The following is a 26,739-nucleotide window of genomic DNA, read 5'->3' as shown; positions in this document are numbered from 1 at the left end:
CATGAAATGAACAAACACGAGAGTAAGGAAATGAAAATGATTCATGCATCTGATTCATAAAAACTAATTTTAAACTCTCATTTTCTAACGTTCATATCACGAAATCTTTTTTCCAAAAAATGACAAAAAAAAAAAAAAAAAAAAAAAGATTATTTAATTAAAAGTTGGTGACCCCAAATCTTGAAATCTTGAGATTCTACTTCTGAAATTGAAAATAGAAAAGAAATTCTCAAATAAAAACATTATTAAACAAAACCCGCCAACTTTCATCGAAGAGGCAGGTGTTATTTGGTATGAAAGTGACAAGACAGTTTGCTTTTTGATCCGCCCCCAGAAGTCATCCTGATTTCATCAAAATTGTGCTGTTGTTTGTGGAGTTATCATCGTTTTGAATCCAAAGCCTACAATGACAATATCTAATCAATATTTCGTAAAACGCATAACGCAAAAGGCATTTTATTGCGTAATTTACTTCTTTGTCGTCAGCGTATGTCCAGCACACACTCAAGTAGGTCAGTAAAATATCTCTTTTTTATTCTTTCCATTTTTTAAACATATTTTTAATTATTTAATGTACTTTCCGAGATCTTGATGAAAAAACTGTCGAAAAAAGTTGATTAGAAAATAACTTATTTCATGAATGTTTATGAATCAGCAAGCAAAAATGATTATAATTTCCTCCTGCAATGGATACAGATATTATAAAATCATTTTTATGAAACTAAATTTATTCCATCAGATATTTTTCTTCTCTTATAATAATAATGAATTGAATGAATAAGTGAAATTCGTTCAAAGCAAAAAAAAAAAAAAAAAAAAAAAATTAATGTTCTACCTTTTCCTTTTTGAAAATCTGTATTTCTAAATCCTATTTTATTTCATTTAATACAAAACGGCAGCAAAATCTTACAGTGGGACATTTTTCTTGAATATTATCTAATGTTCATAAACCTGTAATGAACCTGGGCATCAGCAAATGGGTCGTTTCTAGAGACGCATTCGTTAAGGGGACAGTGGACTCTTATTAGACACTTTTAGGAATTGTTCCCTTAAGGTTATGGAATTTTTATGCTTATGTATTAAAATATAAATACATCAAATTTCCTAAAAGGTATTTTAAAATAAAATATATTATGTTTTAAAAAATTAAAAAATATATAATTTTTAAACATTTCAAAATATTCCAGGCGACTTCATTTTTAATTTTTTCTAATATTTTTTTAACCAAATATAAATTTATTCGGAATAAAATTGTGTATGATTTTGTAATTCCAATTAAATTCTAATTTTTAGAAATATTTTTATGCACACAGACTGAATTTTCATAGGAATTTTATGTTTTTCTGAACTGATACTGACTTTTAACTTGCTAAAAAAACTCGAAACATATAAAGCATACTCCATTTTCTTTTAATGTTTGACCGACATTTTTTATTATCAATTCCATTCAATTTCTTCAAAAATTAAGACACCGGAACGTTAGAATATCATTTCAAGAAAAGTCATTGAGATGTGCTATTTTCCCCTCTTAACTCTTAAAATATTTATTTTATTGAACAATACGTTTTATAACACTATTTTAATTGAATGTAAACATATATTTTGATAATGAATCGATAAAAATAAAATTGCTAATTTTCGTCCATTTTTGCTTATTTCAAAATCCACTACCCTCTTAAGGTTACTTTAGAGTAGATTGCGACCATCCCACCCATGTGGACGGACATTCATATTCAGTATGCAGCCGAAAGCGTGAAGAGAAGTGAACATTCACGATGACAAAACACTATCCTGAATTAGCTTCCAATCAGATGATATTTCTTATAAGAATAATATTCTTCCTCTTTATGAAAATATTCCATTAAACCACTCGTTTGGTACACCTTCTGAGTATTTGTTTCAGAAGAGAAATGACTCCTTAAAAGAATATGAAAATAATGAACGAAGCGATTGAGAATTTTTTTTTTCACGAGATAGGGCCGAAATGCAATGATTCGGTTCAGTAGCATGATCCCTTCTAAGATGCTAACCAAGCATTAAGCATCGACCAAGGATTTGTATGGAGATTACATGAATGCATTTTGAATTATTGTTTCCAAGAAAACCTATTGATAATTTCCGTCTTCATCTTTCCTTTTTCTTCACTAATGCAAAGTCTATAGCAATGAATAAGGTGCAAATGGGTAGGAGTCCTCCCCGACCTCTGATACTCCATTCATTTTAAACATCATTATTCGTTTAAAATTTAAATCATAAGAAAAATAAAAATGAAAAAATCTTGCGATATTATGGAAGAGCAACTTCTCTCTTTTATATATATACATTTTACAGAGCTTATATATTTTTTCAAAACTTCAACAGTTTTACAATATTTAAATTCAACCAATTAAAAGAATTGGCTCTGTTTGTATCTTGAAACAATCGATTTTTTAATTTTAGCTTCATAAATTTTACAATTATAAAAACGAACAAAATTATTTGGAGTGTCAGAAGCTCATATGTTAACTTTTAAAAATACTATCCACAAGAAGCCTTGTGGTGCAGGACCTTTTTTTTTTTTTTGGAAAGGGGGGGGGGGATTTTTCATGTTATGTTTTTTGTTAAATCTCGATACATATACATTAAATCTTTTTTCGTAGAATCGTATAAAATTTTATGCTGCAATATTTTCAAATATCATGGGTCTGTTAAGCATGTTTTTATTATTTCTAGCCTGTAATGTATTTTTCAAAGACAATAATAAAATACCATGCATTTTTCAGATGTTCAATACGTATATTAAACTGAAAATAAGTTCATTATAAATATTGAAATGAAAAGTATTAAGTATTCACATATTAAACTAGATCTAGAATGATTTATTACAAAATTAATTTTTGAGCCAATTCATTTGTGTTTTGAACTTATTATTGCATCACAATTCACTTTTTATTTATTATGGAAAAAATACTTTAAAAAACATTTTTATGCTATTATATTGAGAAGAGCTTATTTTTTTCTATATGGTGAATTTTACACAAGATATAATATTTACGTGAAGAAATTCTCTATTGCTTACAATGACAATTTTCGTTGCAAACGATAGAGAAGAATTGCAAATAGTAGTTATAAAACTGGATATCCAAAATAAAAATAAAATAAATAAAAATGCTACCATTTTCAAGTTATGCAATAAAAATTCAAGTATCAATATTACAGGAATATTGTCTATTATATTAAATTCAACTATCCATAGAATTTCTTATAAGTTCTCTTATCTCAATAATTAATGTATTATTGATAAGTCGTAACTCTTCAAATTTTTAAAAGCGTTTTGGAACATTTTGATTTGAATTGTTTAAAAAGGAAATATCCGTGTAGATAATGTAGTGCCTTTTTTTATGTCTGAATTACACTCGAAATTTTTGTTCATATTGAAGAACTCTTGTTGATACATAAATATGAGTTCCAAGAATCCTGATTTACATTTATGTCACTAAGGAGACTAATTATAATCCTAAGGAGACTAACTATAATCCTAAGGAGACTAATTATAATCCTAAGGAGACTAATTATAATCCTAAGGAGACTAACTATAATCCTAAGGAGACTAATTATAATCCTAAGGAGACTAATTATAATTCTAAGGAGACTAATTATATATTCTTGTTTTGAGATTGACTTAATTGAATTTTGTTTATTTTAATTTTTTTTTTCTGATTAACTACTTTTTTTATCAGCAAGGACTTCCAATTTTCGTTCAGTTATAAAACAACATGATCAAATAAAAGGAAAACACGCCATTATGTATTATCATTAATATAAACACAACGAAAAAATTAATTATTTCTATCTAATTACCAATCTATTATTTCTAATTAATCTGTCAACATTTTGGCACATTATGAAATTTTAAATGAAACGAAAAAATGAAGTTGAGATTGAAAATGGAATTAAAAAAAGTTATATAAAAACAATTAAAGATTGAAAAATTATCACACAAATGATCTTTATCTTAAAAACAGAAAATAATAATTCCACAAAAAGAAAAAATTCTTAAATCATTTAAAGTAGTATTTTTTTAATAAATTCAAAATACGATCGATTTGAAAGTAAAAAAAATCACATAAATAAGAAAAATGGAAAGAAAAAGAAAAAAAAAATTTACCTGGGCTAAAGTTTGAAGAAGCGCAACATAAATTCCAATCATATAAACTGAAATAAATTAGCATTTTTCCATTTTTTTTCCATTTTCCAAACATTTATCCATTAAAATAATTTTTATCTTGAGTACAAAAGAAACCAATTTAATAAGAAATATAAAATAGGAAAAAAGCATTTTTAAAGGCATAAAACGGAAAAAAAATTATACATTTTTAGAAATATCAATACACATACTGCAGAAAAATATGCGAATTAAAAAGAAACGAAATCCAACAAATACTTTCCACTGAAAAACAAAGCAATGCCTTTATATTCAATCGTAAAATATTGCTATGACTGATTGTTGATATTCATAAAAATTTGATCATTATCGGAAGTTTGATAATTATCGTAAATTCGGTCAAGATCAATCAAGCACTCGAACTAGTTTCGAAAAGAGTCGGAATTTCTAAGAGCCACTAATGGTCGGCGTCTAAAGGAAGGTGGATTTCTTTTCCATTCATAAAACTGTCATTGACAAAAAGTTTCATTTCACATATGTTTTTACCATTTATACAAAAACCCTATATTAGAATTACTGCATAGCATATTCTATATATGTAAAAAAGGAATTTATGGCTCACGATTAAACTTTCGTATTATAATTTTGTATTGCGTTAAAAACGTTGATACTAATCTCCTTAAGTGTGTTATTTAGAGAGATCTGAAAGACTTGAAAAGCTGAAGACTGTTGCATTTTTTACTCCAGATTGTATGAGATCACATATAACTTCATATAATATTTTATACCTGTAAATTTTTAGCTCCAATGAGTTACTGAAAAGTTCAATTATGGGCTGCTGATTTCATATTTGTTTATATATTTAACACAGAATTCGAAAGTTATCTGTAGTACTAATTTTGAGCAAAGCTTTTCTTTCGTAGAACAATCATTATTCAAATATCGACTATATTTAGTTGCTAATAGAGTATTTTTCTTTGGATAAATGCTGTAGAATATATTAAAAACTAAATAATGGTAGTGTCTGTTGCCGAAAAGAAACGTTGAAATTCAGTTATTTGTCTTATTTTTATACTCGATTCACAAAGACATTAAAATTTATTGCAAAACGACTTTACCATTATTTATGGAAGATATTTTGGATGTTTAAAATAAATAAAGTATCAAATAAATTACTGGAAATGTAAATATATTGGAAAATAAGCGATACATTTTTTATTATATTTAAATAGAAATATGTTGCTAGTATTTTCAGTTTCGGAAACAATTAGTTTAGAAGAAAATAATTTAACAACTTAAACAAGAACCACAATTAATTAACAAGTTTTTAAACAATTAAGTAGGAAGAAAACAATTCATTCCGAAAGGGCATGCTTAAAACCAAGCATTTTTATACATTTAAATATGACAGTATTTATAAAAATATCAACAAAAATTATGTACGATGATGAAAAATAATGAGGAGCAAATAAATAAACACTAACCGAAAACCAAAAATTCGTTTTGAGTATTGATTTACTGCATCGCGATCCATCGTGAGCCATGATTCATGGTTATGATCGACATTTTTCAAAAATTAATATCAAAAAATCGTTTTTTCAAAAATACCGATTATTTTCGATACATCGAAAATCGGGTCAGACCTAACCATCATCAAGGATCACCTTTAAGAAATTATGCATTATTTAAGTAATGTTGAGACACACAACCTTCAGACGAGGGGCAATTGGCTTCCAATATGCATTCGATTCACCAATCTGATTTGACAAAAACATTTGATTCAGGAAATAAAATTGAAACCTAAATGAGTGATTTTGATGGCTGATAATATTCAATCATTGCTAAATATTTCGTTACCTCATTATTAATAAAATTGATACAGACATATTTAAATATTTTTTTAGGTTAACATAACTTGTAAATAGCGTAAAGACAACTTTTTCAACAAGAAAAATCTGAGATGATTTCGTAATCAAATGATTCATTTAGTCGGTATTTTGAGTATTTTAGAAAAGTGGGGTTGATTTGATAAGTTCCTTTTAGACTTTATATTGTTCAAAAAACTAATGCAAATAGATTAATGAAGAACTTTGAGAATACCATTAGATGACACAATGTGCTTTTATTAATATTTTTGAAGAAATATTCAATTTTAAACTTTCCAATTTCAGCTGAAGATGCGATTGCTGGAGCAATAGAAGCAGGTACACAATTTTACTATTTTTACATTAGAATAATACTACTGGAGAAAACACGTATTACTACCGATTATTAAAAATATCTTGTAAATGGTCATTTTCCATTCAAATGTAATCTTAAAAGCTTTCGGGTTTCCTTTCAAATTCTTGAGTGCGAATATTTTGAAAGAGATTTCATTTAAGAAAGATTTTTCTTACATTCAGTCTCAAATCAATGAACCTTTTTTAATCATGTTGGGCAGCAATTCTAAGAGTTCCACGCTTCCAGTCTTCTTGCGAATAGAAGAATAAGAGAAAGACTGACAATCTCTTTTGAGGCCATTAAAAGCTTACTAAAAGAGATTTAAAAAAAATGGCGTATTCATCCTCTGGCCTTTCTTGTGGAACATCAAAAAAGGAAATAACTTATAAAATATGATATATATATATATATATATATATATATATCAATTGTTATGTTATGTAAAGTTGCTTATAGATTGTGGTCAGTATCGATTCACATTCTTTACTGACATAAGGTTATATTTTCATAAGCAAACAATTCTAGAGATTCACTGGAAACTATCCCTGCTGTTTTTCAGAAGCGTGAATATTTAGTTTTAATTTGATTTCGTTAGTGGATTCAAAATGAATGTTAAAATAAAATCATTTTAACCGTTTAATTACCGAATTATTTTACCATCCATTTTTCAAATTTATTTTTGAACCATTACTTAAAATTTGGTATAAAATAAACACAAGAAGAAGAAGAAAAAAAAAACGTTTTTAATTAATTAAATTAATAATTAAAGATTTTTAGTGTTATTTTTTAGCTGACATCTGTTGCTTTCTATTGGAAATACATCCTTCGTGTTCTTTCCAATAAATAGTCACATTGTGTCACATAAAAAATGATCACATTGTGAAGATATCAGAAGAATCTAAGCGATACATCAATAAATAAAGTACCCTCGGTAAATAAAAGGTAAAAACTATCTACTAAAAAATCAACGAACCATCTTTGGAATTATGACAGTTTCATAGTCGTGTTTGTTTTTTTTATTTATAAATTGCAAAGATAATTGCAATAGCTCTCGAATAATCAGGAATTGCAAGAAGAAATCAGGCGAACACAATAAAAGTGAGCCTATTTACGTTCAATGGTAAGGACGCGTGAACAGAGACGTTGCTTGAGATAAAATACAATACTTTCGCTCAACTTGAATGAATAAGGTAATGAATGCCCTTTTGCACTCAGTGTTGTAGACTCTTCGGGGCTGAGTCTAAAACTTGAAACAGATTATGCAATTAAGATGCAAGGCTTGACCAAATTTCATGTATCAAGTCCTGAGAGATATATAATCCTTGATTTTTTTAACTGACAAAAATTTCTGATATTGCTATTTTTAACCATCACCATTTTTGATCTTTAAAATGTCTTGCTATGTATACGTAAAGTTTCTTGAAAGGAAAGTAGACATAGAAAATCATCATTTCCTTTCATTATATTTTCTACAAAATGTGCGCTTTTAGTTTTCCATGCTGCTGTTAATAGCCATAAATTCTACTTCTGACTACCGAAACCACAAATATAAAAATACAGTCACATACTAAACCGCAATTCTCATTTTGCATCTATGAATATTTTCTAGTTCTTTACTGGAGAATAGTCATAAATTCATAATGACATCAGTTATAAAGATATGCGACTTCGAATGATCGCAATGATTCTGCAATTCGAAGAAAAAATTGGACAGCCGCTTCCGGCAGTTCCTGAATTATTAACGAAATTCCCCGTTACCTTTATTCCAGCATGCTAAACTCCTTTTCTTTCCTCCCAAGATAAACGATTTACTATCGTGAAGCTTGACTACTTGTTTTCTAGTCATGTTTGGAAGAACATATTTGCATCCTTTTTATTGTATAGGATCATTGGTCATCTTGTTGTTGGAGTGGCTTTTTCTTAGAATGAATTAGGAAAGGATCTGAGTCGAAAGGAATGCTCCCCTAAATATCGATGTATTATTGATCTCGAGACTTGCCGGATAAGACCGATCCAATCGGATTTTTTTATCAATTGGATTCCAGATTCGAGAGTTGTAATCGAAAAAGTCATCTTTAAATTCGTATCGAAGATTGAATTCCTTCATCAGTAGTATTCGCCTCTTTCATGCATGATGCTCTAATATTGCATAGAAAATAGCAGTTTGTCAAATATTTATCATTTTTACTACTTGTAGCTTTTTCGAGTTCACATATACATAAAATAACGGACAAAATGGCCCCGAAACTCAGCTCACACCGATACACATCTTCGAGTACCCATCTATTACCGCAGATATCTTCAAGCTTGGCTGGTTACCGCTGTTGGACCCATTTCGGGAGATTCTTTACAGTCCTGAAGCACCAAAACTGGCGTCAGTGGCCCTCCTGACCTTCGACAATATCTAAGGCTTTCTTTCCTCACTTTTTGCATTTCCATGGACACGACAACAACAGACAAAATTTAAAAAGTCATTTTTGTTGTATCAGCGAAGTCAAGCTAAGGATCTAAGGGTATTTTTTTCATAATACTGGGACTCTTATCACCTTTTTTTTTTACTCCTTTGAGAATTATATACCATTTGGTCTACAATCACACTTCAGGTGATCGAGTAGGATAGAGAAACGAAATAGGTTACCTGGCAAGACAACTGGCTCATTTCTATTCATTAAAGGTAACAAAGTTGAAGCAATTTTTCAATAAAGATCTACTGGTGCAGCATCTGTATTGAGGGCAAAAGTATCCGTTTCGTATGCAGAGTGTCCCTAATAAGGGTAAAAAGTTACAGTTTCCTTAGTTATCCTTTGCAATTAGACATACGCTGCCAACTGCCAAGTTTCATCAAATAAAACATACAAATATAAGAAAATACTTTGGCTTCTGAAGAGGGGGGGATAAGAAAAATTTACAAAATGTCAATTTTTATACGCATTTTCTCCCCCAAAAATTGCGATTGAGTAAAATGTGTCTTATTCATCACACTCATCTACGAGAGGCTCCTGCTTCTATCTCTCAAGTTTGCTGAGATACTCGAAAACAAATTTATGAATTTAGACAATTTTTTCATACTTTTGGCTAGTGTTTAAGCTAGAATTTCGCTGTCATTTTCAGTAATAATATATATTATTTTTAAATTGATTATCATATTAGATTAGATTATTAATAGATGATTATTAAAAGGGAAGAATCAGAAAATAGTAACGCATTTATTAACTTTCATTAAAGGTAGCCTATTAAAAATCGGCCATACAATAATTAATTATCGAGCTTAAAAGTTTGTTCAATATAAACATCTTCCATAGTTGAACAAAGATGTATTCCTTTAACAATAGTTGGACATATGAGATAGAGTTTATCTTTTGTGACTTAGATAGACCTTTTGAATTCATCGACAAACATCTGTAGAGATTCTGCTAAAACCAATTTATCCCTAAATAAAGACATAATGCCAATAAAAAATAACTGAATGCATCCGTCATTATACAGCCTACTGTTACGCAAAATGGAACAAACCAAAAAGTTCCTAAAAGTGTCACAACATACATTTAAAAAAAATGATGAACCTTTTGTTTAATCAATGGATTTTTACCGTTCTAAAATGGATAGTTTTGAAAATTTAGGGTTCTACTTCGATTAAAGCAACATTTTTCTGTCCAAATTACATTTCTCAGGTTAAGAAGGATTTCATTTTATATAATGCAAGGCTCAAATGTGAAATTCTAGAAATACATCGTGTCATTGTCCATGTAACTGCTGTAAGAATCCATATATTCCACGAATACTTATGTATGCCAGTTATTACTTTGAAATATTCTTTACACTGTTGCTTTTTGGAACGTTGTGGTTCTGAACTGAATATTCGTACTCTAGCATGAGAAAAGAAAATAAGCCTAAACCTCAATTTTTGTATTATTGGTATAATTTTGTCCTCTCCATTTCTCTCCTGGAAAGTAAGGAATTTGTTTGTTAATTGCTAAGCAGTTCTGTAAAATGTCCTAGACGGATGCCGGAAATTCGGAAAATGACATCTGTAATCTTCTATAACTATGCTTGCATCACAATTACAAACGCCAGTGGTCCTGGACTAGGGGTAGCTCGTCTTTCCCGTGATCGGGGCGTTCCGCGTTCGAGTCTCGGCTCGGTCATGGTTGTTCTTCACCCTGTGTTCTATCTGTGAGGTTTGTGAAAGAGCCTTCCCACGCTGTAAAAAGGGGTTGTGCAAGCGAGTGTGTGAATGTCATCTTCATTTGAGCTAAAGTCAGACTTCTGCCCTTGGGTGCTCAGAAGTCCTTACCCGCAAATGCTACTGCACCTGTCTTTCCCCGATCTGTTGGACATGGTTTGAACTGATGTTTAATCCAACGGAGATAAACAACAACAATTACTTATAGGTTAAATTCACTAGCACATCCAGATATTCCTTGTTACTGAAATAATCACTCTTGTACAAGTCCCAGCAAAGAATCATACTTTTTCTTGGAATTTTAACTGTTTAGTTTCTCACGTTAATCTTCTATTCTTTTTAAATTCGATGTTACAAATGCCGAAAAAATCGAATAAAACAGCATTATGTGTGATTTTATTTTTGAAGTCATGCTGATTGGGTGATGCAGTACTAGGCAAATACTTGCAAAGGACAGTTTTTCTGTATTGAACAAATTTACATTGATGAAATAAATTCTTTCATCTAAATTTGTGTTTAGCCCCTCTAAATTTTAAAATAATCATATCTAGACAAATTTTGTACATAGAAATGTAAAATTTTATGCGTCCACAGACGAATGTAAGAGAAACATTTTACAAATTGACATTTTTACATTGTGAGGATATATAAAATGAAATTTATTTTTAAATTTTTACTATTAACCTTCACAGAAGCCAAAGTGCTTTCAATTATTATGCCAGGTTATTTAATCACCCTTTGTAATTGGAAGTACAGGGTGGACATAAAATAACTTCCTCTGTTTGACGGCATCTACAGTTAAAACGAAGGAACGAAATGAAACCACATTTCATATACACACTGTGAATGGCATAAGAAGATGAATTCCACACACACACACACACAAAAATACTATAAGTTACCGATAGGAGACATTTTTGCTCTGCTTTCATGCACGAATGAGGAAATTTGCATTTCGTGATGGATTATGTAAAATCCCCAGTGCGTACGTGACAGCAGCGTACGTGACTCATTCCTTGTAAAAAGGGAAGCAAATGACTTGTTAGCAGTTCGTTCATGATTATTGATGTGTTCTTGACTGTTTTTCGTTACTGACTGTTGATGTGTGCTTAATATGGGCCTTACCTTACCTCAGCATGCTTTACTGGTAAGACTACACCAGATAGTGTAATGCCGTGGCTGCTCTTAAACAAACCAGCATGCCTTGAAACAGAAAATGTGTGGGCTGTTTTGAACATCGAAACTGACACATTACATGCAGCAGTGGAAAACGCCATACACCGGAACACAGGGAAGGTTTAGAATGTGGCACGGCTTCTAGGGGACTTTAATAGTGATGAATAAAAGATTATTTTCTGTGAGTTTCATGAATTAATTTATAACTGTACTCCCATAGCGCCAGTATTTCCTCTATCGGCAACTTTTGGTACTAATTGTTTTTCCGTGGAATTCATCTGCCCATGCCTTCCACAGTTTGTATAGAAAATAGGATTTCATTTCGTTCATTCGTTTTAACTGAAAATGCCGCCAAACAGGGAAAGTTATTTCATGGCCACCCTGTATATGTCTAGATGCAATATTTGAGAAATAAAAGTTTATTCCACTCTTTCAGGTCACTCTGTATACAAACATACATATATGTGTACCCATAGCAATACAGAATAGGTGGGCATTTCAGGTGTATTGGTTACTTGCAGAGTTTAGTGGCATAATTTAATGTGGAAGCTATTTTTTCATTAATTTTGTTTTTGTTTTGTTCCACTTCATTATTATCAACCTCTTTTCAACATTACATGACTATTATTTTAATAATTATCTTTAAAAGTCTTTAATGTCTTCAGCAAAAATCATGGTGTGGCTTTGACATAAGTCAACTTCTATAGAAACACCGAAAAGAGCTTAAAATGAAATGAAAAATTTTACAGTTGTAGTATGGTGACTATCAGAAGCGAAGTGGTATAAGTTTTTGTTTCGTTTAAACTCTGTTTGGCAATAAAATAAAAAAAAAATAAAAAAAAAACATGTCAGTTTAAAATGTTTGCTTTTCAGTGAAATTAAAGAAAAATCTTGGAAGTAGATTTTTAGTAACAATAAAAACGAAACAATTTCTGCTACTTTTGGAAATAAAGGCTCTTTAAAGGTATAAAACCAGTTAAGGCTTCTTGCAATGATTTCACTAAATGAAATGTTCTTTGAATAGGCAGCTTCAACACAAGCAGCTTTATATACTAAAAGTCAGTTACTAAGAAATGACCTGGAAAGGAAAGAAAACACGAAGAAGAAATCTATACTAATATTAAATATGAATGTTTGTTGATGCTCTACAGGTTATACTATTTAATCTATGGCATAGGAATGTGACATATTTTGCCTTGAAGGGTGGGAATATGAAATTCCGAGCGAAACTTAAAAGAAAATTTCAATTAGAATATTTTATGAATCAGAATTTAAGCTGAATTTTGTCGTTTTTTTTGCGATAACATTATTGCATGAAAATAAAGTTTGCGCCGTTTCTAAATTTTAAAAGTCGTTTTTGAAGGATACCGATCTAAGAGTCCTGCGAAATTTTGCTGAAGGTTGACAATTTTTAAAAAATAAGAAATTCAAACGGCTCTCGTTGTTTCATTAAATACTCAATCGCGTAATTTTCTTTCATTCTTGAAATTTAAAGAAGAATTCCGTTTAATATCTGTGTAGATAACAAGACAAATAAAAAAGTGAAGTATGACCGTATCTCGAAATTTAGAAAATAGATGAACAGGATATTTATGTTTTTAATATCTCTCAGATGTGAAGAGACTGTCATCATTAGAAGATTCATTCATATGATAAACGGAACTTAGCTAAGGCAATCAAAATTACATATCTCCAATGTCTGGCAATTTAGAGGAATCCTGAGCATGGAGTTATAAAAGAAAGCTTTATTTGAAATAAAATAATATTCCTGGCAATGATAAAAGGTAATGAAATCAGAGTAGTTAACAGTAACAAACACCAACAGAATAAAATAAGAACCGACAATATTGTAGAGGTGCGTATGAATTAATAAACGCAAGATAAATATTCGTAACAACAAAATACATATATAAAATAAAATAAACTCAAAGTTTATAAACATAGATACAGCTTTAATGTTAGAGTGTCCCAAAAAAGTTTCTTTCTCATCGCGGTATGAATGGCCTATCTGGCTCTGCTTGTGCAAACATGCAGGCTTCTCTATTAGCCCACTATGTCATCGGTTTCAGTCGTCCCAGAGCTCTAAACTGTCGCAAAGCCGGTACAACATCCCAAAAAAGTTCTTTTGTCCATTTGGTGGGATTGGAAAGACGTCATTTTCTACGAGCTCTTTCCTCAAGGTAAAACAATAAATTCTACGGAATACTGTCATCAACTGGATCAGTTGAAAGCTGTCATAGCAAAAATAAAACGGCCAGAAATAAGGAACTGATGAGGCGTTGTTTTTCACCATGACAATGATGGAGAGAGACCACACATGGTCGTAAGAGAGAAGAAATCCATCAGTGAAATAAGAGCGTGTCTCGAGGATTATTTCTTGTCCGAAACACAACAATTTTGAAAAGAAGGCGTAATGAGGCTTCCTGAGAGATGGAAGAAAGTAATAAAGCAAAAGGGTTCTTATATATAAAAAAAAAATAATATCTTAAACAGTAAATATTGTTTATTCATTTTATATTAGAAATGGGAAAGAAACTTATGGGACACCCTAATATTTAGACAACCATAAACAAAGTATGAATTTGGAAGAAATTTTCAAGCTCTTATTCTCTAATATCTAACCTACGTATTACTATGTTTCATCTAATTTCGGTGTGCTCTTCGACTTCCACACTGTGTAACGCAGGCATGCACAGCATGGTATTGCGAACAAATGATTACCCTACCGTGCACGCTTGCATAAAAATTGCCTCAGAATTACCTCAAGCTAAAAATTAAACAAGAAGTCTTTACTTTTTGATCCGAATTGAAATGCGTGTGTGAGCGAACAGACAGGGATCAAATCAGAATTCTGAAACCCCAAAATTTTCATTTTTTAAGGCACTATCGGTGGTTTAAACATTTAATCCAATCAATAAGAGAAACATGGCAAATTCAGATTATAAAAAGATACCATTTCTGAATTTTAAAATTAGTAAATAAAATGTTTCAACAATACAGGGCGAGTAAAAATGATGGATCCGATTTTAAAAATATCATATTTTCGAAACTTCAGCGCATATTACAATAAGTGATACATGAATTTAAAGAGAAATATACTAAGTAATTTTTCAGTTACAAATTTTCGATGTGTGACCCTCTTGTTACACAGCATGCGTCACATCTGTAATCCAGTTCGTTCCAAACATTTTGTAGCATTTTGTTTCGTCTGTTATCTTTGACATAATCCCACAAAAAGAAATCATCGAGACAAGAAATTGTTTATGTACCACCAAAGCCGAAAGAACTACCAGAACTTAAAGAACGCATTTGTGCAGCATTCACTGGTGGAGTGATGTTACAAAATGTTTGGAACGAACTGGATTAAGGATTGGACGTATGCCGTGTAACAAGAGGGTCACACATTGAATATTTGCAACTGAAAAAAATTGGTTTATTTCTCTTTAAATTCAGTTTTCACTTATTGTAAAATTTGCAGTAGTTTCAAAAATATAATTTTTTTTAAATCGGGTCCATCATTTGCCCTCACGCTGTATTTTAGCAATCTATAAATGGCAGATTAAACCATTAACAAAGAATTTTGTCTTCCACTGAGTGTCCTTTGATGTGAGGCACTTGATTCAAAATTTTACGGGTTTCTTAAAAAAAAATTTTTTTATTCTTTTTAATACACCAGAGTAACTCCAATTTGGCATCTGATGCGCCCTTTTCCCTCTTAGTTATGGAAGCCACACCTGCCAGTGAGCTGAAGAGACTGCGAGAAAATCTGCTGTTACACTATGACAAAATTCAGCGACCTACCGAAGACGGGCCCACCAGTGTGCTCATCTACTTCGATGTGAGGCATGTGATGTCTCTTGTAAGTGCTCTTTCCTATCCGATGATAAATAAGTGAAAAAAAGGTGCCACGATATCAGTAGACCTTTTAATTTAATGTGTTTCTGACATGTAAAACTATTGATACACAAGAAAAAAAATATTTTAAATATTGTTGGTTATTCAATCAAATGGATCAAATTTTAGTGAATGATAACTTTTTTTGTGATTGGTGTGTCGTTTAACTTGTTGCCTTGTAGCATGAAAATGTATAAAGAATTCAAAAGGATCGGAAGTAATATGAGCTACACTGGAAAATATTAGAGGAATTTTTTTATCGAAATTTCGAGAATCTACTTGCCTTAAAACTGCCCTGGAATAATACTACCTTTTTCAAAAATAAACCTTGAATTTTTTTTATTTAAAATTTTCTGCATATTTCTTTATTGCAGTATTAAGCGTCAAGTGCTCAATTTCTTAAAAATAATAAACATTTTTATCAAAATTGATCTATAATTTCATCTCTCATTTCCTCCAAAGTTGACAAAAGTACCTTCTTCATTAATTTTTTTTCAATATGCACTTTTTAACTTGGAATTATCAATATAAATGACACGTGCCCTCTTATTGATGAGTTTCAAAATTTTATGCATATGCATAGCAAAAAAAGTATAAAAATAGCTAAAAATGTGCAAGACTTGTTCAGTATGCCGTCCACCATTTTCTGCCATTATTTAAAACCGATAAATAGCATGTTCCACATCAGAATGAAGTATCTCAAGAGTCACGCTCTGAATGCGTCGCGTAATTCAGTTAAATTTGCAAATGGGCCACTAAAAATATTTTTAAGATAACACCCACAAGAAGTGACAAGGATGAGGGGGGGGCGGTGATCTTGAAGGCTAGGCTGTTGGAAAATGACATCTGATAATTTTCCAAAATGCCTCTTGAACAGTTGCATCACTGTCTTTGTAATATGTGGAGGAATGGCGCCATCTTGAATGTAAATTATTCTATTCAGATATGCACGCCGTTGAAGTGTTGGAATGCCCTGGTTGCGCAAAAGACTGCCATAGTGTTTCCATTGTCGATACTGGTAACGAGACTCGCAGGACCCATCTCGAAAAAAAGACAAAAAAACAACGGCCCTACAAAAGAACAACCCATACTACACAGTTACATTTACAGAATGAACGATACTGGTGCATTTGCAAATGGATTTTCCTTTTTCCAATATATCGTGCAATTTTGTGTATTGACAAAGCCTTGGATATAGAAATGAACTTCGTGTCCAAAAAAATCTTCCATGGCCATTCATCATCCACTTCTATGCGAACAAGAAATTCTAGAGCAAAAATATGTCTTACTATAGGTCGACAAGAAGCAATTCCTGAATGTGGGTAATTTTGTATTGACAGCAATGCAGGATATTGTATAAAGGTTTATGGACCATGCTCACAGACATATTTAAAGATCAGGCAATTACCTGTGCACTGCATGTTTGCGCATTACTGCCTCGCCCCTTTTTGTAATGTTGTCGTCACATCTTCTACTGGTACGAATTGATTTCCTCCCTGTGCCATATTTCGCTTCAAAACAACCTGCATCTTCAAATTTCTTAATCACTTTCTTCAGACCCTTTATAAACATCGGACCTTGCATACTTTTCAATGGCCCTGGAATTGCTTCAAAGCCATCGCTCTTGTAAAACGGCTTCACAAACAGAGTAAGATTCTTTATAGAGAGACTCGTGACAAGCTGCTCAGACGCAATAGGAGGAGAACACATAGACGTAGATACTAAAGTATCCACAGCGTGAAGCGCTCTTACGCACGATCAGTGATGGTAAGTTCTGGGTTGATAAATTTGCTGGAGTGAACGAAGTCTGGAGCTTGAGTGGAATAGGAGGGGAACAACACGTACATGTGTTTTTATAACAGATGCAATGTGTCATGCACATGAGTGTCTTTTAATTTGTGTAGTATACTGCTTACAGCGCCATCTATTTGTACACTCTGGAACTTTTTTCTTGTGCCGTATCGTTTCCCCATTCTTCAAGTATATTCTATTTAAATATACTTGAAGTCATTCTGATCAATGGATTTTTTACAGCATTTTGGAAGTGGGATTTTAATTATAATCTCTTTTTATATCAAGTTTGGTACATGATTTTGTGACTGCAATTGTAGTTCTGTGCCAAATTTTGGTTTCAATCTGTTGGAAAAAACTCCTACAAAATAAAAAAAAAATAGTGACAATGTGTAGTTTTGCGAGAGATTTAATGCATGGAATAGAAAAAAATGATTAATTAATGTCTTTCAATAATGGATTTGAACATAATTAGATGATCTCACGGAAAGTCTTTATTGCACTAAATGTCAACTGTGAAATAACAAGGAGAGCTTCTCTTCAATTTTTAAATTATGTCGACGAAGCAGAAGTATGTATTCGTTATATACTGAAATTAAAAGATGACGATTATTAATTGATACAATTAAATTAATGAAAACGCGTAGAAGGTATTAATTCACATAGAAATAAAAATCAGTTAAAATTTTACCACAGAAGAATTTTTAAGTAGTTTTATACACAAAGTGCAAGTATTTAAAAACGAATGATAAGCATTAATAATTTTTGGAAAGAAAGGAATATTATAGATTTTTTACAGACTACTACAAAACCTTTTGAAGATTCCCACTATCTTATGTAATTTGAGATTGAATGCATTGTTAGAAACTTTCACAAAATACAAATTACAATTTAAAAATTTAGAATAACAAAAATATAATTAAAATTAATACAATCTTTTTTGTGTATCTTTTCATTATTAGGATGAAAAATTCCAAACTCTGACAGTAGAAGGCGTATTGATGATGGTTTGTATTACTTTAATATTACTATTCTACTTCCTTCATTTAATTTTTCATGCAATTCCCATTATTCATATAAGCGAAAAAAAAGCAATTTTGATGCTGATATTTTGCAATAGTTTAATATATTCATTTGATATGCAACTCAAGTTATCTGTGAACAAAAAATGACAGGTAATTGTCTGACTCGAGAACAGAGCAGCATTCGTTCCTGCATGGTTTGGACCAATCGAAATGTTTCCTTAAAATTAAAGCTGCGCTTGAAACATTCAGTTTCATTGCAAAGAGCATCTATTATTACAGTTTTTTTTAATGGCGGCATTCATCTGCGCACACTGGAGTCCAAACTTTAAACATAATTTGTAAAAGACGAAAAAAATGTAAACAAATGCTGGCGAATTTGTTCAAATTAACTTTTAGAGAATTGTCTATTGAAGTTCAAACTTTGCCTTTATGCAAAACATTTCAGTCGACGCTTACATGTGCTAAACACTAGCACACACTGGAATGCAGATAAATCGGCTTATTCGGCATAAGTAGTTCAAATTGTTTTTCTGCAACTCATGTGCAAAAGCACGTTGCTAATGATTAACGACACAAAGACGACGACTAAACATGTTTGAATAGGGACAATCGGCAGAATACTTGAATGATGGCAGACAGAGGTGCCTCGATTTCTAAATGTACCTCACTATTGATCTCAAGATTGCAACAGAAGTTTCGAAGTGCGAGAAATTCCAGGTCTACATAGAATCACAACCATTTCCTCAGGCCCATATCTGGCAATAACTGTTCGTCATCAGAGGGACAGTTGTAGAAAACAAGGTTCAGTGCTTATAGCCGCCAAAGGATTACGAATTTCCAGTCAGTGTGTTTATAGGAAACTCAGTCATGTTAATATCTATACCTGCAGCCAGCGATTCAATTTTTTCTCACACCTATGCATAAGAATGCTCGTTTAAACTGTAGTACACTGGAGAATCAGTTTGGGACAATATGATGTTCAGTGACGAGTCTCGCTTTAGTCTGAACATTAATTTTTATCGGCTAACAATATATCGAGAATGTGGAACACGTTTTTACCTGTGAAGCATCACTTAAATACTTTCATGGTTTTGGACCCCAATCTGGACCCATGATGTGGTCTAGAATTCAGAGCAAAAGACCTCCACTTGACTTCCCTTTATAAACTAAATCCTTTTGGTGTAGTGCGGAAGTATAAAGTGGAGGCAGCGGCTCAAATCTTGCTTCGTCATCGTGATCTTTCAAAATAGGATTTAAATATAATTAAACTAATTCTGTTATTAATCACCATAAACCAGATGGTTCCCCACCAAAAATTTAATACTTCAAAACTATAAGCGTTTATAGTAATATTTCATTTGATGAATAAAGCAAAAAAGATAGAATGCATTTTGCAGATGAGATAAACGCGCGTGCTTTTATTCGCAATGCATCTGTCTGTTTTGTCCAAAGTATTGTTAAATTTTTAACAAATAATTACTATTAAACGAAACCCTAATAGACAAAGATCACAATAACAGCAATTATTTTTTCTTAGACCTTCAACTAGGTTAGTCATATCACTGATTCTCCGACCTACCCGAAGGCACACGGATAATAAATACTAAATGATTGGACCGCCGCAACACATCAACATTGGTAGAACTGTGGTTGAGTCCTAAGGGCCCTCACCGGTCACGGAACAACTCTTCCCTAAGGAAGTACGTCCCGTCATCGATGGGAGGAACCAGACCTCCACATTTTCGTGTACTCTCCAGGGTGGCGAGATCCAACCACCATGCCGGATGCCTCTCATCCTTATTCCGAGGTGCCCCCCGGGGGATCTCCAACTAGGTTATTAAATCGGCTTTATATTAACAGACAAATCATTTTATCCCTGACAAATAACTTTTCCACAGGTGGACATTGGGCTTAAATGCTATACAACATATTTCGATCTTTAGAAAATCTTATATTCTAATAATAATAATAAGGAATAAATAAATAAAGAAAATATTTGTCTTAATAGAAATAGGATTCATGATACTTAATCGAATTTGGAGAGCATGTCAGTGAAATCTGAGTACGGCTATTGATACGAATTATATAAGAAAGCAGTTTCTTTCTTTCTTTAGAAATGGAAGGACGAGAGACTGAAGTGGGATCCTTCGAATTACAACAATATAAAAATGCTTCGAATGAAGATCCAGGATATTTGGGTCCCTGATATTTATTCTTTGTTTAGGTAATTTTAGCCTTATAATTAAATACTGTCTTGATTTTTATCAGATTTCAATCTCTCTTAAGTGGTAGAAGAGGAACTTCGTTCAAATATCTAGAAAAAATATTTCGGGATAGTTGAATATATGCATTTAGCAATTAGCCCTTTGTGATGCCATTTCTTAAAAATTTAGCATTCAAAATAAAATGGTCATGCTTTTTAATAAATCGGTTACAAATAAATGAGCAATTTTTAAAAACTATGAAATTTATATGTAATTCAAACGTAAAAGTAATTGGGTATTTTAGAGACTAGATCAAATGTAAAGAAGAAGAAGAATGAATGAATGAATCGTGCTTGTAATTATATGACAATTACAAATTAATTATAATTATATGACAATTAAATTAAAAGAGAGTCGCAGAAATTTATTTTGCATTCAATAGGGCTTAATAACGTCATGTCCTAACATAGATAAATATTTTTCGGCAAATGAAATTATATGACTATTGTACACTCTTTCATCCGCTGCCATGCATATAATCATATCATCTTTCTTCTTTTTTATTTGAAGAGAAGAGTTAATGGATCACTGCATCTACTAATCCAGTACATATTTTACTACCTCATAAGCCTATGATGTATTGTTATCTCATAAACCTAATTCTCAGGTTTAAATGTATATTTCCAAAAGCACTGCTATTTTGTTATTGCTAGTGCATTAGGTACTCATTGCGAGAAGTTGTATTGCTATTGTTTGTATAAAATATTTCTCCCTTGTTTATCTTTTTTAAAAACAAAATGGGAATTCGAAAAAGAATTATTTTGTTGTTTTTCATTTACAGTGTCAAGAAGAACGATTTATACAAGGATGAAAACGTATTACCTGTCCAAGTGTACAGCAACGGTACGTTGAAGTGGTACCCTCCAACCGTGTTTGATGTGCCATGCAGCGCCAAGTACAAACATTATCCATTTGATAGCCACAACTGCTCGATTGTCTTCGGAGCGTGGACTCACAATGGATTCGAGATTAGTTTAGAAACGCTTGAGTAAGTGTTTTACAAATAAATGCAATTTTACAAATTGGGGAAATTTAATTCTATCAAAAAAGTAAGAAGCGAATTATTTTATTCAGATTTATAGCTTATTTTTGAAAACACTATTCAAACCGATTTCAGTTTTAAAATGTTACGCTTTGAATGCCGGCGTTCTGTTCTAGGGGTAGCGCGTCTTCCCTGTGACCGCTCGCCCCGGGTTCGAGTCCTGGTTCGGGCATGGTTGTTCTACACCCTGTGTTCTATCTGTGAGGTGTGTGCAAAAGAAGTTGTGCAAACGCCAGTTTCATGAGAGCTGAAGCCAAACTTCTGTTTTCGGGTGCTCAGGAATCCTTACCCTCAAAAGCTTCTGCACCCCTCTTTCTCCAATCTCTTGGACTTGGTTTGAATTGGAGTTCAATCCAAGGGGAATACGCAACAATAATGCTTTGAATAACTTCTGTTCTACATTTGTTTAGTTTAGCTATCTTAACGTCCCGTTTTAAAGCAACATTAGGACTATTTTCGGACGGACCTCATAATTTTGAACCGCGGGCAGATGATGAGGACGACACCTGAGATGGTACCCCCAAAAATCTACAAATTTGGTGTTAAAACCTTATATAAAATGTTATCCGTCTAGCTCAAAATGTTTTGAGTTGTTTGTTAATTAATAGTAATTTGTCTGTTAAAGACAGGCATTTTTTTTTAACTCAGGAAAGTCTAAAACATTGAGATTCATCAAATTGACGAGTGAGTATTTTTTGACGATTACAGTATTTCTATTTATTGTATGCGCTATTGTAAAAACTATGAAAATGTTAAATTTATTTTACCCTTAATATGTTACCCCTAGGCGTGTACCTCCAAATGAGGATAAGAAGCTTCCGGCATGGTGGTTGGTTCTCGCCACCCTGGAGGGCACATGAAAAGGTGGGGGTCTGGCTCCTTCTATCGATGACGGGACGTACTTCTTTAGAGAGGGATTTACCGTGGCCGATGATATTGTTAGAACTGATTCTTAGAACTCAAGCACAGTTCCCGTCAGTGTTACTGTTGCGGTGGCTCGATCATTCAGTTATTTTATCCGTGTGCCTTCAGGCGGGTCGGAGAGTCAATGATATGACTTACTCTTAATGCGGGAATTCCTCTGTAAGAGAAATAATTTCAATTTTTAAAAATTGATATATATATGGATTCTCCTCTTACTTTTCTCCAAACTGAATGCTTCTGACCACTTTATTTCGCATTTTATTCACATGGGAAAAACTAAAACCTCCCTATATATTATTGTCACTAATAACTCTCTTTGATAATAGCTCATTGATTGGCACTTATTTGTATGAAAATGTATTCCGGTATTTTGTAGCATCCCCATATCCAGCAAGAGTAATGCCATTGGCACCGAGTGGTTGCTGACCAATTTAACTCACGAGAACGAAATTTTCGATGTTGACGGATACCACATCCACAAATTCGTCCGAGTAGGTTTTTACCTCCAAAGAACTTCAACGATATATAGATACGTATGCGTCGTACCCACAATAATTGTCTTCGTCACTTCATTGGCAGGTAAGATTTTTTCTTCTGCAAATTTATTTTCATTCGATAGCTTCTATCTAAGCTCATACCATAGAAATTGGTAATTCATGAAGTTAGCTCGTTTATTTACACGCACCATTTAGAATGCATTTTCTCTATTCTATAATCATTTAATCAAGTGAGAAGCGGTGGCAGCGATCTGGGAAACAGAAGTGCACCACAGGTAATTCATTAAAAAAAATGTTAATACCCGATGTCAAATAAATTTATTTTAAATATAAATCTTTTGAATTTTAAAATATTAGAATTACAATGTTTACACACTTCAGTATTGAAATTAATTAAACTATTAGTGATTATTTTTAATAATACAGTAGAATATTAACTATACATTAAATGGTTATGTTATATTTTACTTGATGGGTCCTGCGAAATCATAATTTTTAATATTATAGTTATTTGAAATTTATTGTTTCTTTATAATCCTCATAATAAGCTCTTTCTTTGTCATTAACAGCTTATATAAATAACTAAAGGAATCATTAATCAATAATTATGATTAATTTTTCAAGTATTATTTAGTTTTTTTATATTATTTTAGTTTCTTATTCCATGAGATGCATATTAAAAATGGAATAAATATAATCTTATATGTTTTCACACATTTAATAAAACAAATGTATAAACTTAAATAAATAATTAACGTATTGATCGAATGAATAATTTGAAACTGAACTGATCACTTATGAAATGAGGTCTTAAAATCCACTTCTAGTGGGAAGAAAAGAGAAAGCTTTGCCATTTGGAGTTTTAAGCTATGCTGTGAGACGACTTTTATTAATACGAAGACACGAAGACACAGACAATAAATACACAGCCGAGACGTGCACAAGGAACAGTAAGCAGCACACTACAACAAACAGCGATCCATAAGTAGTAATCAATAGCAATAACAACCACAGCACACAAAGCGGCCAGACAAAATTCAGCAGAAGGAGAGAATTCACGCAACTCTATGACATCTTCAAACGTCTGCAGTTCTCCATTGTCTCCTCGCTTTAGCTGTATCCAACTGCCGACTCATTACTACACGACTGGTTACTCCTCACACGACTCGATGCTCCTTCTACAATAAACACCAAGACTTGGAACACAGCTCAATGCAGTAATCGCTTGAGCTCCCTACAACACTTGCTCTTCGTTGGACTGATCCAACTATTCATCGTTGACTCTTTCCACGATTCTGTTCAGCTTAACCCTTTTATAGATCCCGGAGCCGGAGAGAATGTTCTGGAACAATCAGGCATGTTTCGGTTCCTTTTGGCTCTATCGCCAAAATTCTGGAAGATTCCAGTATTATCTATTTTGTCGCCAAACTCGCCAAATTCGTCGCTAAGTTGCAAAATGGTTGCCAAGTTTGTTGCCATGCCCTGAGATCACTGATCCGACATCCGATCAGCATCGAATAGAGCCGATTGTAAAACGGTCTTTCTTACGATGGAGTTATTCGTGCTAGGAAGCAATAGTACAGATTCGTAATAATACTAAACATGCAATTCTTAAAATGTAATAGAAAATGAAATGCTAAAATGTAAGGTTTTCTATGTTTTGCAGAGGGGAACAAAAAGCAATTTATGAAGCATGCTTTCTTTTTGCTGTTGTTTTGCATATCTCTCTAAATATGGGTCTCTAAATTTAAACTCAAGGAAAAGACATCTAATTTCCGCCCAATGCAATTAGGTTGATAGTTCTACTATCTGTGTTTTAGGTTTCTGGCTTTTGCCAAGTGATGGGGCGCGGTACTTGATCGGATGTTCCAACGTCGTTCTGATGTCTCTCCTACTGCAGTACCTGGCCATGACAGTGCATGCAGGAAGCGAAATTCCTCTCATAGGTAGGTTCAAATTCAACTGAACTCAGTCAACTTTTAAAAAAAAATATTCAAAAGTCCTTAAAATATGAAAGCCGAATATTTTAAAATGAATGGCAATGCTTGTGCAACTTTTATAGTTGATTCGAAATAATTCATAAAAAAAAAATTTCAGATCTAGTTTAAGCAGCATTTACACAAGGCCAACTATTGCACGCAGTGATAGGCCACGCTACCTCAGGAACATCACGTGATCCCAACGGGACAATGGCAAATGGTTGTTTCGTCGGGACAACTTTTTGCCATTGATCACGCGTTTTTCCTGAGGTAGGCGTGACCTTCTATTGCGCGCAATAGTTGGCTTCGTGTGAACCCTGCTTTAGAATAAGCAAACAAAAATTAAAATAAGTAAGACAAATTTAAGCAAAAACAATCATTTTCTTTCAATTTCCATTTATTTCTGTATCATCACATATTCTAAATGATTTTTATTTTGTTTATAATTCAATTTTATATTCCTTCAAAAGAAACTGGAACATAAAATACAATTTTCAACTTGTAAAATTTTTTGAATTTAAGTACACTTCCTCTAATATAATTAAAAATGTATTTATTAAAAACATTAACGAGCCGGGTAATTTCACAGAAAGAAGAAGCAGACCACTGAAGATTGTCCAAGTTGATTTATAGGGTTTTTTTAAAAAAGAAAAACAGTCTGTTCTGATCTACCTAAAATATTTTTAATCTATTAAACCTAGAGTTTTTTGAAAGATCAAAATGTTATCGGTTTTGTTATTACACACGGAAAGAAAATGGCGGACATTGGAGCGTTTTGTATTTCACAAGATAGGTATTTAAAAGAAAATAGTATTAGATGTCACCAGTACAAGTATTTATACAGAAGCAAATTAATTCCGTAGAAGGAGCACAATTAGCTTAGCTCTGACCGTTCAATTTTTATCATCTAAAATGCACATAGGTAGGATTTAATCAATATAGCTCAAAAATAAAATGATATTATTTTGAGATGAATAGTAGTACTTGCACAATTTTGGCTCATGTGCGATATATTACCAATTTATTTATAACTACTTGCTTTTCCATTGTGGATAATTCAGTCGATTACATAAAAATGCCTTTTGTAACATCTAAACATTTCTAAAAGGATCAACATAGACGCGTTGTCATATTTATTTTACTTATATTTATTTCCCCACAGCTCAGTACAGCGCAACGTGCCTATGCATGTCTGGAGTCTTTCTAGTGATCACCACCATCACGGAAATCATCAGAAACTGTTCGGGATCGCCTCCTAACTATCTAGTGAGGCTGGCTTGCCAGCACATGGATCAGTACTTGTGCCTTTTTAGCTTCTCTGACTCGCCAGTAAGCAGGTACCGAGCTCTGGGAGAAGTATCTTCATCGTCCGAAGTTTTTCCGGAAGAAGAAAACCGGAAGAAAAATTGGATGGTCGTGTCCTTAGTAGTGGACAGGATAGCTTTCTGGATATTCACCTTCGTGTACATAGTTCTTCTTGCTGTTTTGGCATCTCTGTGAGAAGACACAGACAGAGTCGCGAACATAAGAAATGTAAATTTTAGTGTAATTAGCGAATTAAAGCAATTTGTCTTGTGTCTTAATAGTTTGTGGCTCAAAG

The 26,739-nt window shown here is 32.4% G+C and overlaps 1 protein-coding gene across 2 annotated transcripts; it reads left to right on the top strand.

The window, feature by feature from the left end:
- Nucleotides 1-336: 336 nt before the first annotated feature.
- LOC129976243 (neuronal acetylcholine receptor subunit beta-3-like) lies at nucleotides 337-26,739 on the top strand. 2 transcript variants are annotated; one of them, XM_056089723.1, is made up of 9 exons: nucleotides 337-512; nucleotides 6,316-6,348; nucleotides 15,443-15,582; nucleotides 18,371-18,415; nucleotides 20,548-20,657; nucleotides 21,479-21,685; nucleotides 23,040-23,242; nucleotides 24,981-25,106; nucleotides 26,302-26,739. In XM_056089723.1, exons 1-9 carry the CDS (start codon nucleotides 407-409, stop codon nucleotides 26,637-26,639), a joined length of 1,308 nt encoding a protein of 435 aa, XP_055945698.1. In that variant the 5' UTR covers nucleotides 337-406; the 3' UTR covers nucleotides 26,640-26,739. The 2 variants fall into 2 exon arrangements, with proteins under 2 accessions (XP_055945698.1, XP_055945699.1); XM_056089724.1 differs by lacking the exon at nucleotides 6,316-6,348.

Source organism: Argiope bruennichi, chromosome 7, assembly GCF_947563725.1.
Source record: "Argiope bruennichi chromosome 7, qqArgBrue1.1, whole genome shotgun sequence".
Lineage (NCBI taxonomy): Eukaryota > Metazoa > Arthropoda > Arachnida > Araneae > Araneidae > Argiope > Argiope bruennichi.
This window is presented reverse-complemented; position numbering and strand designations above follow the sequence as displayed.